The following is a 13,600-nucleotide window of genomic DNA, read 5'->3' as shown; positions in this document are numbered from 1 at the left end:
TCTGTGTCCCCGTCCCCCTCCACAGTCAGAAAGACATTAGAAATAGGAGGAGAAGAGGCCATTCAGCCCCTTGAGCCCACTTTGCTGTTCAATACATTTTAGGTGATCCGAACTTGGCCTCAACTTAACTTTCTTGCCTGATATCCATAACAACTGATCCCCCTTCTGTAGATCAATAACCATTCTATCTTGGGTTTCAAATGCTCAATGACCCAGCTCTCTTACAGATTTCTGAAGATTCATGACTCTCTGGGAGAGGAAACTTCTCCTCATCGCTAACTGGACAACTTCTTATCCTGAAACTGTGCTCTTTCTGTTCTAGATTCTCTGACAAGGGGAAACGTCCTCCCAGTATCTGTCAGCGACCCTCTGAGTATTAAGTTTCAATAATGTCACCTTTCTACTAAACTTCAACGAGTCTTGGGCCTAACTTGCTCAATATTTCCTTCTAAGACATGCCCTTTATTTCAGGAATCAGCCTCGCAAACCTTTTCTGAACTGTTTCCAATGCACATATTTTTCTCCATAAGTAAGGACATCCATAATTCTTGATGAATAAGGGCATCAGCTTTGAAATTTGTAGGATCCTGACTGATCTTGATAAGGATGTTTCCTGTTGTGGGTGAGTCCAGAACTAGTGGGGGGCTCTGGTTGAAAATCACACTTTTTTAGGGCAGAGATGAGGAGAGATTTTTTTCTCTCTCTGAGGGTTGTGTGACTTTGTTGTCTAGGTATGATCTCTTTGAACAATAGCTCTGGCCTCATCCATGCTTACTGGTGGTGGAACCTTCTAGAACTGTAGTAACCTGGAGCCCTTTTCTCCCCCTTAGCACCTCTCTTTTCCCATCTTCATCTTTTTAAAGGTCCTTTCCAAGTGTCTCCCTCTTCAGCTGTGCTTTCAATCATCACTTTTGTCCGCAAGTTGACCTCCAGTTTCTTAAACTGCTTGATGAAGGAAGGTTGGGAACCGTCTTCTGCTACACAAAGTCTATCTAAGTGGAAGCCGTTATCAGAATTGATCATTGACTGATTTATCTTTCTCTTTGTAGGTAACGTTTCTTTTTTAACTGGATTGAAGAGTCAGCCTTTTGCTGAGGTGTGGGGCCTTTCGACTCTTGGACAAACAGTTGCCATTGCAGCATCAGCTCACGCCCTATTTTTTTTTGTTCCGAAGATCTCAGGAAGCCTGTTTTTCACCCCCCCCCCCCCCCCACCAGCCCCCACCCCAGCCAAAAGAAAAGAGCAATGAGCAACAGTGGGGCAAGAGAGGGACCATCCAGGCAGACCGCAGCAGCTGCCAAACAGCCGACTCCAGCAGCTGAACCCGTGAGGAGAGGACGAGGAAGACCCAAGAAGCAGCCTCAAGTAAGCCTTTGGGTTTCCTTAGCAACACGAGCAGTAGCTTCATCGGGTAACGCTGACTTGCAACCTCCAGGACAGATCGAAGCGTTCTTCCAGGTCCATTTGTCAGACTATTTACACCACGCATCAATCCCTTACCTCCTCTTTGCTGGACACTCCCTCCACAAAGTCTGTTAGCATCCACCTGCCTGGATGGGTGCAGCTCTACAAACACTCAAGATGCCTGACACCATCCAGGACAAAGCAGCCCACTTGATGGGCACCCCGTTCACCACCTTCAGCATTTACTCCCCTCACCACCGACACATAGTGACAACAGTGTGTACCCATCCACAAGGTACACTGCAGTGAACTGACCAAGGCTCCTTCGACATCTTTTACCACTTTGAAAGGTATCAGATATGTAAGAACTAGGGACAGGAGTAGGCAATTCAGCCCCTTTTGAGCCTGCTCCATCATTCAATACGATCATAGCTGATGTCATCTCAGCCTCAACTCCACGTTACGTTTTGCTCTCCATAACCTTTAACCCATTACAAATTAAAAATCTGCCTATCTCCTCCTTAAATTTATTCAGTGTCCCAGCATCCACTGCACTCCAGGGTAATAAATTCCACAGATTCACAATCCTTTTGAGAGCAGTAATTTCTCCCCATCTCTGTTTTAAATCTACCACCTCTTACGCTAAAACTACGACCTCTCATTCTAGATTGCCCCCATGAGAGAAAGCACCTTCTCTACATCCGATTTGTCAACCTTCTTTGGCAACTTGTATTCCTCAACTGGAACTCCTCTCGTTCCTCTTAAGTTCCAGAGAGTATAGGCCTAAACTGCTCAATCTCTCTTCATTAGACAAACCCGCATCTCTGGAATCAATCTAGTGAACCTTTTCTGAATTGCCTCCAAAGCAAGGGAACTCAAACTGTACTCAATACTCCAGGTGTATTCGCACTGATGCCTTGTATAGTTGCAACAACAATTCCCTATACATATACTCCATTCCTTTCACAATAAATGCCCTTTGCCTTTCTTACTATCACTGTACCTGCACACTAGTTTTCAGCAATACATACACTAAGATAGGCAGGTCCCTCTGCACCGAAGCACTCTGAAATTTCCCTCCACTTAGATAAAAATGCAACCTACCATCAACAGACCAAAATGGATAACCTCACACTTATTCACATTTAACTCCATCTGCCATGTTTTGAACCTATCCAAATCCATTTGTAAATTTCTTTATTACAACTTACTTCCCCACCTATTTTTAGTTTCATCTGCAAATTTGGCTGCAGGACATTCAAAACCCACTTCCAAGTTATTACTGTAAATTGCAAATAGTTGGAATGTGGGAACACCACCACTAGCAAGTTCTGTTCCAAGTTACTCATCCTCCTGCCTTGCAAATGTATCGCTGTTCCTTCAGTGTTGCCTGGACCAAAGTGCTGGAGCTATCTCCCTAATGGCATTGTGGATGTAGCTCCTCCTCACCCTAATAGACTACAGTGATTCAAATGAGAGCTCACCACCACCTTGAGGAGCAATCAAGGATACTGACCTAGCTAGTGTGACAACTCTAACAGGAGGCTCCTTGAGCCATAGCAAAAATGTAAATGTATTATTTGATCATCAAGATTGATCAATTTGTTTCTCTTTACTCCCGTTATTCAGAATAAAATGTCTCACCAGGATTCTTCAATAAACTCAAAAATAACTCCTTGATTCAGAACACGCATATTTGTTAAACAATTGGCAAAATTATTTACTCAGCTACTATAGAGGTTTAAACTGTATCTCCTTAATCCCATCCACACATTCGTACATATCCAAGACAAGTCAAAACAGCCCTGCAGCGATATCATAGGTTTGAAAAATAAGAATGACAACTCCATAGGTCAAGGCTCTGACTGTAGAAGATAGAATGTGTCGCACTCTCCCTGTCCATTTGATTCCCTGTCAATACAATTTGGTTGCTGACAGTCACAAAATGATGGAAGAACTTCAGATCAGGCCAGCTTTTAGGAAAGTTCTCTTATTGATTTTTGTGTCAGGGTGTATGTGCTGAAGAAGGAACTTTAGTTCAAAAACAAATTTGCTTGAAAAGCTCAGCAGGTCTGGCAGCATCTGTGAAGGGAAAAAACAGAGTTAATGTTTCGGGTCCGGTGACCCTTCCTCAGAACTGATGGTGGCTGGGAAAACGTCAGTTTATATGCTTTATTTCACAGGATGTTGCTACTCCATGTTTGGGACCTATGCCATGGTGATTCGAGTCTGTTTTTCCAACAATTAATCCATGAAATCCATTTCGTATCTCTTCATGAAAGCTTTACCGAACTCTTGTTGCACAGAATCAGTTCACATTGGATATAATGAGCAAACCACTTTCTCTTCGACTTTAAAATTTTTGTTTACAATAATTCACATGACAAATCTAATGTCCAAACAGTTCCATATTCCAGTTTGTCATGGTCCAATAATATTGACATGTTTATAACACGAACATGCAGACCTCCCATTAACGAATGAAAAAGTTCCTATGCTGGCCGGACCAGTTTGCTGTAACAGGTAAATCCAGAAAATTAAGGCAGTCATCAGCAGGTCTGGCAACACCTTCAGAGAGAAATTTGCGTTTGGTCTTAAATATTTCAGGTGGTGGATGTTCTTTACTTTAATTAGAATCCTCACAATGCAGATGGAAACCATTTGGCCCATCAAATCTGCAGTGACCCTCTGAAGACCATCCCACCCAGAGACAAACCCACACCCTATCTCCATAACCCTGCATTTCCCATGACTAATCCACCCAGCCTACACATCCCTGGACATTCTGGGCAATTTAGCATGGCCAATCCACCTAGCCTGCACATCTCTGGACTGTGGGAGGAAACCGGAGCACCTGCAGGAAACCCAAGCAGACACGGGGAGAATGTGCAAACTCCGAGGGTGGGATCAAACCCGTGAGGCAGAGGTGCTGACCACTGTGCTGCCGTGCCATCCTATTTGTGAGTCGCGAAGAAGACAGGTTGGACTTTGCAGAGGGTAACCAATTAAGGTATGAATGCTGGACATTGAGGCAAATGGAAGTTAGGAATATAAAATGCTTGGTCATCAGAGACAACCTCCTGCACTATTTCAGAGGAAGCCTGCAATAAGAGCTGACAGAAACCTTTCCTCCTGCTGCTGCTGTGGCCATCCTTCCCCATGAACTGAGCCTGTAGTGATGCTTGGATCTCCCATTGTCAGAGCTCCTCATCTCACCCACAGAGACTGTGCAGGGGGAGCCTGCATGTGCCATTCACAAGATCTCCCAGTTATCGGTTCAATATTCCTGCTTAATAGCTACGTGAGCATAAATGTCTTCCCATCATACTTTTCCAAATTTACCTCCAATTACACAGCACCCCCAAAAGAAAAAGGGGGATTGTAAAATTTTGTCCAGTGTTTTGGTTCAATGACTTTATATCAGAACTGGAGGTTTAATAGTTTTAAGCCAAAAGGTGAGCTGAAGGAACAAAGGAAGTGCTGAGGGTGTATAATGCGCTGGTCAGAGCACATGTGGAATATTGTGAGCAGTTTTGGGCCATGCATCAAGGGAAGGAAGTACTGGCCTTGGAGTAGGTCCACAGGATGTTTGCCAAAATGATTCTGGGGATGAAGGATTTGTCACATGAGGAGCAATCAAGGATTCTGGGTCTGATGGATTTTGGAAGGATGAGCGGAGGATCTCTGTGACTTGACAATGTAAGACTGATGTTTGACTAATCTGTGGGACAGATCACCAGTTTCGCTTCAAACCCCCAGAGGTCAATGGGCAGGATCCTTCAGGGTCGTGCTTGCTGTGGTAATTTCCAGAGCCGAGGTCGATGCCAGGTGGTCCATCCAGTTTCAGTCCTTTCTTTAGACTTTATAGCAGCAGCGATACAGCTATGTGACCCACTTCACCATTTCAGGGGGCATTTAAGACTTGAGCACATTACTGTGGGTCTGGAGTCGCATGTAGGCCAGAGTGGGTAAGGATGGCAGTTTTCCTTCCCCAGAGCACATTAGTGAACCAGACAATTTTTTATGATAATTGACAATTGTTCCATAATCACCACTGGACTAGTTTTTAATTTCAGATTTATTAATTGAATTCACTTTTTGCAATCCACCCTGCTAAGATTTGATCCCCTGTATCTCGAGCAGAAGCATCTTGATTACTTGTTTAGTGATCTTACCTCTGTGCCACATCACCCCAAATCAGATCACCTATGTGATAATATCTTTCAGATAAGACATTAATTTGAGGTACTGTGTGGTCTAATCAGTGAGTTTAAAATATCCCGTAGCTCAATTTCATAGTGTTCTGGTCATTTATCACTTTTATTTTATATTTACTCATAGCCAATGATCATCGCTGGCTGGGCCAGCATTTATTGTGCTTCCCTAGTTGCCCTTGAGAAGGTGGTGGTGAGCAGTTTGCTGTGTACAAATTGGTTATGAATGGGTCTCCGTGCTTCCTATACTACTGCAGTGAGTGTACACCAACAAGGTATTTGATCCCAGATTGTAGGGAGCTTCGTATGATTGCAATATCCTTCTCTGTTTTCCTTCTGATGATCCTGTGAGTGGTCAGGAAGAGTTGAGGAGATGCCATCTGGGAGGGGTGTCCCTGGTGGTCTGCACAGATCCATTCCACAAAAGGAAACTGTGGAATTAAATGCAAGTGGATCCAGCCTAGTGCAAATCTTCTCCATTCTCACAGGTGTGTGCTGTAGGTCAGAATGCCAATGCATTGAGATGAATTAAGAGCAGTTTTGAGCTGTGGCTCCACAAAGGAATAATTGATTTCTTATACCCAGAACATAGTTGTTTCCCTGAGGGTATTGAACATCCTATCTGTATGCATCACAGTGTGACATGGCAACCGCTGTTCCCAAGACCTTAAGAAGCTACAGAGAGTTGTGAACACAGCTTAGGGAGGCGATGGCCTAGTGGTATTATCGCTGGACTGTTAATCCAGAGACCCAGAGAACATTCTGGGGTCCCAGGTTCAAATCCTGCCATATTCAATAAAATACCTGGAATTAAGAATCTACTGATGACCATGAAACCATTGTCAATTGTCGGAAGAACCCATCTGATTCACTAATGGGGAAGGAAACTGCCATCCTTACCTGGTCTGGCCTACATGTGACTCCAGACACACAACAATGTGGTTGACTCGGAACTGCCCTTTGGGCAATTGGGGATGGGCAATAAATGCTGCCCTAGCCAGCGACGCCCTCATCCTGTCAATGAATAAAGAAGCCCAGTTCATTCTCCAAACCAGCCTCCTATTCATTGAAAATCAAAAGAACTGTAGATGCAATAAATCGGAAACGAAAACAGAAATTGCTCGAAGGTATGGCAGCATCTGTGGAGAGAAATCAGAGTTAACATTTCAGGTAGAGTGACCCTTCCCCAGAACTTCCATCTATTCTTCCTGTTGCCTCAGGAAAGCAACCAACATAATCAAAGACCCCTAACACCCTGGTTATACTCTCTACCAACCTCTTCCGTGGGGCAGAAGAAAGAAGCATTTGAGTACACACGTGAACAGATCCAAGGACAGCTTCTTCACTGCTGTTGTCAGACTTTTGAATGGACGTCACAAATGTTAATTCTGATCTCTCTCTCTCTGCACGTTTTCAGCAGTTGTAGCATTGTATTCTGCACTCTGTTCTGCTCCCCTGCTCCACTTCGTATGGTACGATCTGCCTGTATAGCACATAAAACAACACTTTTCACTGTAGCTCAGTGCATGTGACAAAAATAAATAAATCAATCAACCGTGTTGTACAGTGTGCGAGTCACAAGGAAGCCATGGAATGTTCCTGAAGCCCCTTTGTGATTCAGTTGGGGATTTTATCAAACTTTAATAGTTTTTATTTATTGTCAATTGATCCTGCGCTAGCCCAGAAGTTACAGAATTTACTAGGATTTGATTTCCCAATTTTCAATGAAGGATTTTGATAGAAGGACAATGGGATTAATGGGTGCAGATTTGTCAGGCCAAAGGGTCTTTTCTGTGACAGTTCCCAGCCCACTGTACCAGCAAATCCATCCTTCTAGTTCCACTCTGTCTTGAATGGCAACATGTGTTGGGCCACATATACTTTGTAAATGACATGACTTTAGCACAGCTCAAACACACGTATCGATGTGAATCAATCTTTCAAAGAAGCAATATTGCTGGGCACTTCATAGAATGCAGAGCCTGCTTGAGCTGGGGCTCATAGTTCGAGCTTAACCACAGGAATAGAAAGAAAGAGTGGAAACTGTTGCAATTAGAACAATGCCAGAGCAGAAACAGCACTTTACATGTGTTAGGTCATTGATGGGCAGTAGCATGCTTTAAAGTCTGCACGTACTTAGGGTCGTTGGTGTTTGTATCAAATGCCTACAAACCATAATCGCTCTGCTCAGACCTGAGAACCTTATTGATCTTGAGTCTGGTGCTATTTTCACTCAAGACTACAGTAATGATTTACAACATATTTAAAATCTTACATCTGTCAGCTTTTTCCATTGTAAAATTTCTATGTCCACATGTATAATGGAAACTCTGCAAAACTTTCTCATTATCACTCTCGTGCCAAAAGCAGCATTGCAGCACCACCCCTGGTGGGAGAATGTAATTACAGTATAACCAGTTGACTCAGAAACAGACCATAATAAATGTGCAAATTGAAATTTATCATATCATGACATTTAATAAAAGGGAGTGTAGTGATTGAAACCATGGCCAGGTGGATCTCATTGACTGAGATCCTTGGCTGGGGCTGTTAACCTGGGCCAATCAGGGAGTCCTGGCTGATAGATATAAACAGGAGTCTTGGAGAGTCTCCTGATCTTAGGGACTGGCTTTGAGCTGGCTATCCTGAGTCCATGTACTCTGCAGATGTAAATAAAGGGTGACTTGGTGATGGGATACCAGCATCTGTGCAGTTATTTAAGGCAGTATGTTTACCCTTCAACTGGGGACTGAATTCCATCTATGTACCTTAGTCCAATTGTTTCCCACCTTGTAGCCCTATTTCACCTAAAGATTACGTTGGCCCAAAAGTTTCCATGATCAAACGAGTGAAAGTCTTATGTGCAGTGTGTGCATTTTCCACAAGGATCCATCAAATCCTGTAATATTTCCTCCGTGTTCCCTACATCTTCATTGTTATAAGACAGCCTGTGCTGTGCCTCATGTATAATGCCACAGGAGAGTACCCACATTTGTGAAAAACAGGAATTGTAGGGCGACCAAAATATCAAGTATCCCAGAACGTATGCAGGGAGAGTCAGTGAACTGTTATATAAAGTTGGCCTCATACGTTTTGGTTTCATGCGCTCCTGGGACGTGAGCATCACTGGCTAGGCCAGCATTTATTACCCATCATGAATTGCTCTTGAGAAGGCAATGGTGATCTGATTTCTTAAACAGCTGCACTGTTGAAGTGTAGGTACATCAGCAATGCCGTTAGGAACGGAGTTCCAGGACTATGGCCCAGCAACAGAGGAGGCGTGGCGATATATTTCCATTCTGGATGGTGTGTGGCTTGGAGGAGAATTTGCAGGTGGTGATGTCCCCATGCACTTTCTGTCCTTGTCTTTTGAGATAGTAGAGATCCTGGGTTTAAAAAGTGCTGTCGAGAGAGTTTTAGTGAGTTGCTTCAGTGATTGTGCACCCTGATGCCGCTGTGTGTCAGTGGTGGAAGACTGAATGTTTAAGGTGATGGTCGAGTGTCAATCAAGTGGTTTGCTATGTGTCGAGCTTCTTGAGTGTTGTTGGAGCTGCAACCATCCAGGCAAGTGGGGAGTATTCCATCACTCTCCTGACTTGTGCCTTCTAGATGATGAACTGGCTTTGGAGAGTCAGGAGACACATGACTTGCTGCAGAGTCCCAGCCTCCGACTACTTCTTGCAACCATTGATGTTAATGTACCTTGTCCAGTTCAGGTTCTGGTCAATGTTCAACTATTGAAGGAAGTTAGCTCACTCCTGCACGGGCAAACTCAGTTGTCCAAACAATAGGTTTCTGGAAATTATGTTGTCATCCCAGGTGTCAGCAGAACTCTTGAGTTGTTGCTGTGGTCTCAATACTTTAGCAAGCGCTCCCTGGCTGAACTGATTTCTGCACCAACAGCAATTTTATATCTTTGAAATTCAGTGTTCTAAGTGTGGTGAATGGGATCACACAATCTTTGCACATTCCTGGTGTAACAATGTTGGGCACTTGAGTTTAAACGGTGAATTTAGGGCCAGGATCATTTCTTTTAGCACTTGCCTAACTGTTGCTTCAGTCTCACTGGAAGTGAAGTGGATATGGGACATGTGCAGGAAATTGGGATTAGAGCACTTTTAGTGCAGACTCGATGGGCCAAAGGGTCTTTTCTGTGCTGTCTGAATATATGAAGTATTCCAATTTATACAGTCTTAATCCAGGGCCCTCACAGGACCTCAAGAATTTGCAAATGCGGATAAAATGCTTTTCAGCGCATTGTGAGGATGTGATTATGTGCTGTAAAAGTTAGGTCTTTTAACGTGAATTTCTAGCAAGCAAGGTTCTTCAGTGTTAATGAGCAATCAGGAAAATGTAGCTCCCAGTGTGATATTTTCCAGCATTTCATTGAACACCATATGAAGGTCCAAAAACAGCAACATCAATATTGCCCTTTAATGATCTTGTGACTAAGACGGAGGTGGGGGGGGAGACAAAAGACCTAACATGACCATCCTGCAAGATGCAGATTTGCCAATACAGAGGCTGTAATAACCTCCCATCGGCTGAGGGGGATGGTATATATGTTGTCAGAATGTTCAGCTCAAACAGTTGCCCTGCCTGCAGAGCTAAGCCCAAGGGATTGTCCATGTGGGGCCCAAAAGGAAATGTTTCTAAGTCGATCTCCAAGCGTCCCTGAAGGTCTGCTCCACATCAGCAAATGTCTGATTGTGACCCAAATGGTGATCCGCCATCAAAAGCCTTTCCCAATTAACGAGAGAAGCCAGTGAGAGAGAATGGTGTGAGGACAGCTGCTGAAGCCAGATGTTCACCACCATCGCTCCGTCAGGAAAAGATGACCTCACAGTGAGAGAACCTGCGAGGCTAAGGTAGGCCGCAGCAATCTCACAGCAAACTCTGACCTCTCCCTTCTACCAAACTGTCCAGAACAAACTCAACATGAGGGAATGCCGATCTGTGGTTAGGGCTGTGAATCTGAAGGCTGATGAGGCTGAGATAGACAGATTTGAATCAGTAAGGGAATTAAGGATTATGGGGAAAAGGCAGGAAAGTGGAGTTGAGGATTATCAGATCAGCCACATTGAATTGAATGGCAGAGCAGACTCAATGGGCTGAATGGCCAACTTCTGCTGCAGTGCATTATGGTCTTTAGTACTTGGATCTCACTGTAATTCTGACCAAGTGAAAGGGATTGTGGCAAATTTTTAAAACATTTCCATTTGAATTTTTGACGCTGGGATGTTGGGAAATGGAATATTTTCCGCATCGGAGTTGCGAGCAGAGCAGCCAGCTTCGATGGGGCCTGCAGAAGTTGGAAATTATGTTGAACCTAGCAAGGGCCCACCCTTGGCACAGAGTTCCACGGTTAACACTGGAAACATATGCACTGTTTCTTCAGGCTCTGCGTGTCAAACCTCATTGTATAAGCAAATCTATGGCAGTTCGCCCCATCTTGTCATTTATGGCTAGTTTCTCTCATTCAGTAGGCTCCCCACTTGGAATGACTAATTGGAAGTTTTGATCGTTTAAGACTTGATGTCTACATTGTGAGCAAGAATGGTTTTAAAAAAAAGTGGGTGGAATTTTTTTACCTTATTACATGTTATCGTCTGTACTTTGCTTCATTTGAATTTTTTCTTGCAATTTTGTTTTACAACGGTTATAGAGTCAAAGGAAGTTGGGTCAAAGGTGGGTGTGTGGAGTCCTGTCGAGTCTTCTGTGAATGGCAGAACAGGCTTGAGGGGCTGAATGGCCAACTCCTGTTCCTCCAGAAGCAAAACCAGAAATAGCTGGAAAAGCTGAGCAGCATCTGTGGAGAGAAATCAGAGTTAACATTTCGGGTTGAGCGACCCTTCCTCAGAACTGGAGGAAATCCCTGTTCCTCCAGATGTCGCCCAGTGGTTCAGCTCTACACTGCTCTGCCTATGCCATTCTTTGAAAGAGCAATCGATTTTAGTCCCACTTCCCTGCCAAGCCTGCATAGAGCTGCAACGTTTCTCCCTTCAAGAATTTATCCAAACCCCTTCTGAATTTGCCCCCACCACCCTTTCAGGCAGCACTTGCCCAATCACAGCATGCTGCTTAAAAAATCTCTCTCCTCTCACTGACTAGGAACAGAGGATTTTTCATCCTTCCTCATTGATATATAAGCAGAGTCTGTTCGAGCACCAAGTAATCACACAGCCCAGTGCATTAATCCACTGGGCAGAAAATGTACACCTTTATTTATTGCCACGATTTCTTCAAAACATTTACAACAGTAGCACCGAGAATTGGCTGTAGGATTCGTGGATACTGATGCATGTTAGGTACCTACCTATAGACCAGTTACTGCTTGCTATCCGAAATGTATCAATCTCCACCTTAAACATTTACACACATGCATCCTATTCATTAATTTACATGTAGAATATTATTTTAAAGGATACACACCTTTTGGAAAGCTACTCAACTTTATGTCAATGTGTAATTCCCACGTGTAACTTCTCCTTCAGGAACCTACTGGACCTCCTACTCCGAAGCGACCTCGAGGAAGACCAATTGGCAGCAAGAACAAGGAACCGCGAGCCGTCCGAAAGGTACTTGTTTAGAAAGAAATCTTTTATTTTTACTTTAATTGACGCAGCCTTAAATAATTTCCATTCGTGTAGGGTAGCCTGTGGTTGGATGTGCTCCTGGGGAGTTTATTATTGCACCTCCCAGCTCCACAGAGCAAAAAAAGCAAATTTTCCATCTCTTTTTGTTACATGTGATTCTGTGATGAGGCAACATTGGCTGAACTATCCTGAGTGCACTAATAACCAGGCTAATGACTAATTTATAATCAGTTGAGCTCCTGAGATGGCTCAGTTTCATTTACTAGAAGCAATGTACATTTGCTAGGAACAAAAACAAAGTTGCTGGAAAAGCCCAGCAGGTCTGGCAGCATCTATGAAGGAAAAAACAGAGTTAACGTTTTGGGTCTGGTGACCCTTCCTCAGAATATATATATTACAGCCTGGTTAGGGACCAGTATTTTTTTAAAGTAGACAAAGTGTGAAATTCATGGGACTAAGAATGAAACCACAATATTCCACAGTTTTGAGCAAGCAACTTTAATATACAAAATTATAACATTAAAACAATTGACAATATAGATGTAAAACTTATATTCTAATATCTGGAATTAACATGAAATAAATGTGTGGCAAGGACAAGCTGTGGTTGAAAGCCCCATAGAGCACAACAAACACAAGACACAAACAGAGGAGCCATGATCTTATTTGATGGCAGAGCAGACTTGAGAGGCCAAATATCTATTTTCCTGAGTTTGTACATTCTACCAAAGAGCTAGCACATGAGCAATGGCCAAATAGTCTCTTTTTAGGCTCTGTTCTGAGGAAGGGTCACCGGACCCGAAACGTTAACTCTGTTTTTCCCTTCACAGATGCTGCCAGACCTGCTGGGCTTTTCCAGCAACGTTGTTTTTGTTCCTGATTTACAGCATCCGCAGTTTTTTCGGTTTTTACATTTGCTAGGACCTGTATCCTTCAGATAAAAGGAATATGTTCAAGCCAGGCAATTTTGAATTACCCAGGAGATTAGAGAGCCTGTAGTTCCCTGATGCTTCGTGCATGCTAATACCTCACCACTTAGAGTTGACAAGCCAACCAATCAGCACCTTTACTCCTGTGGGATAAATTGCTGTGATGATTTGAAATTTTGCATTCTTGCATTTGTCCTGATGAATCAGACATTCAGCAATATTTTTACAATTAACAATTGTATTGAAAGAAAGCAAGCAACTGTGTAATTTAATTTCCCCACAATCTTTCCCCCCTTTGTCCTGCTGAGTCAAGACCATCATAATTCTCTTTTCAGCAATATTTTATAATTAACAAACAATTGTATTGAAAGAAAACAAGAAACTATATATTGAATCAGAGATAGTAGGAACTGCAGATGCTGGAGAATCCGAGACAACAAGGTGCAGGGCTGGATGA

General features: G+C 43.3%; 1 protein-coding gene across 1 annotated transcript in view; it reads left to right on the top strand.

The window, feature by feature from the left end:
• Window positions 1-1,245: 1,245 nt before the first annotated feature.
• LOC109930673 (high mobility group protein HMGI-C-like) overlaps window positions 1,246-13,600 on the top strand; it is a 71,217-nt gene continuing 58,862 nt past the window's right edge. The window contains exons 1-2 of the mRNA XM_048606682.1: window positions 1,246-1,365; window positions 12,113-12,196. Of these exons, the coding sequence (XP_048462639.1) occupies window positions 1,246-1,365; window positions 12,113-12,196 (204 nt within the window). The remainder of the gene's footprint in view (window positions 1,366-12,112; window positions 12,197-13,600) is intronic.

This window comes from Rhincodon typus, chromosome 16 (genome assembly GCF_021869965.1).
Source record: "Rhincodon typus isolate 14 chromosome 16, sRhiTyp1.1, whole genome shotgun sequence".
Taxonomy (NCBI): Eukaryota; Metazoa; Chordata; class Chondrichthyes; order Orectolobiformes; family Rhincodontidae; genus Rhincodon; species Rhincodon typus.
The sequence above is the reverse complement of the archived record's forward strand: the minus strand, read 5'-3'. Positions and strand labels throughout refer to the sequence as shown.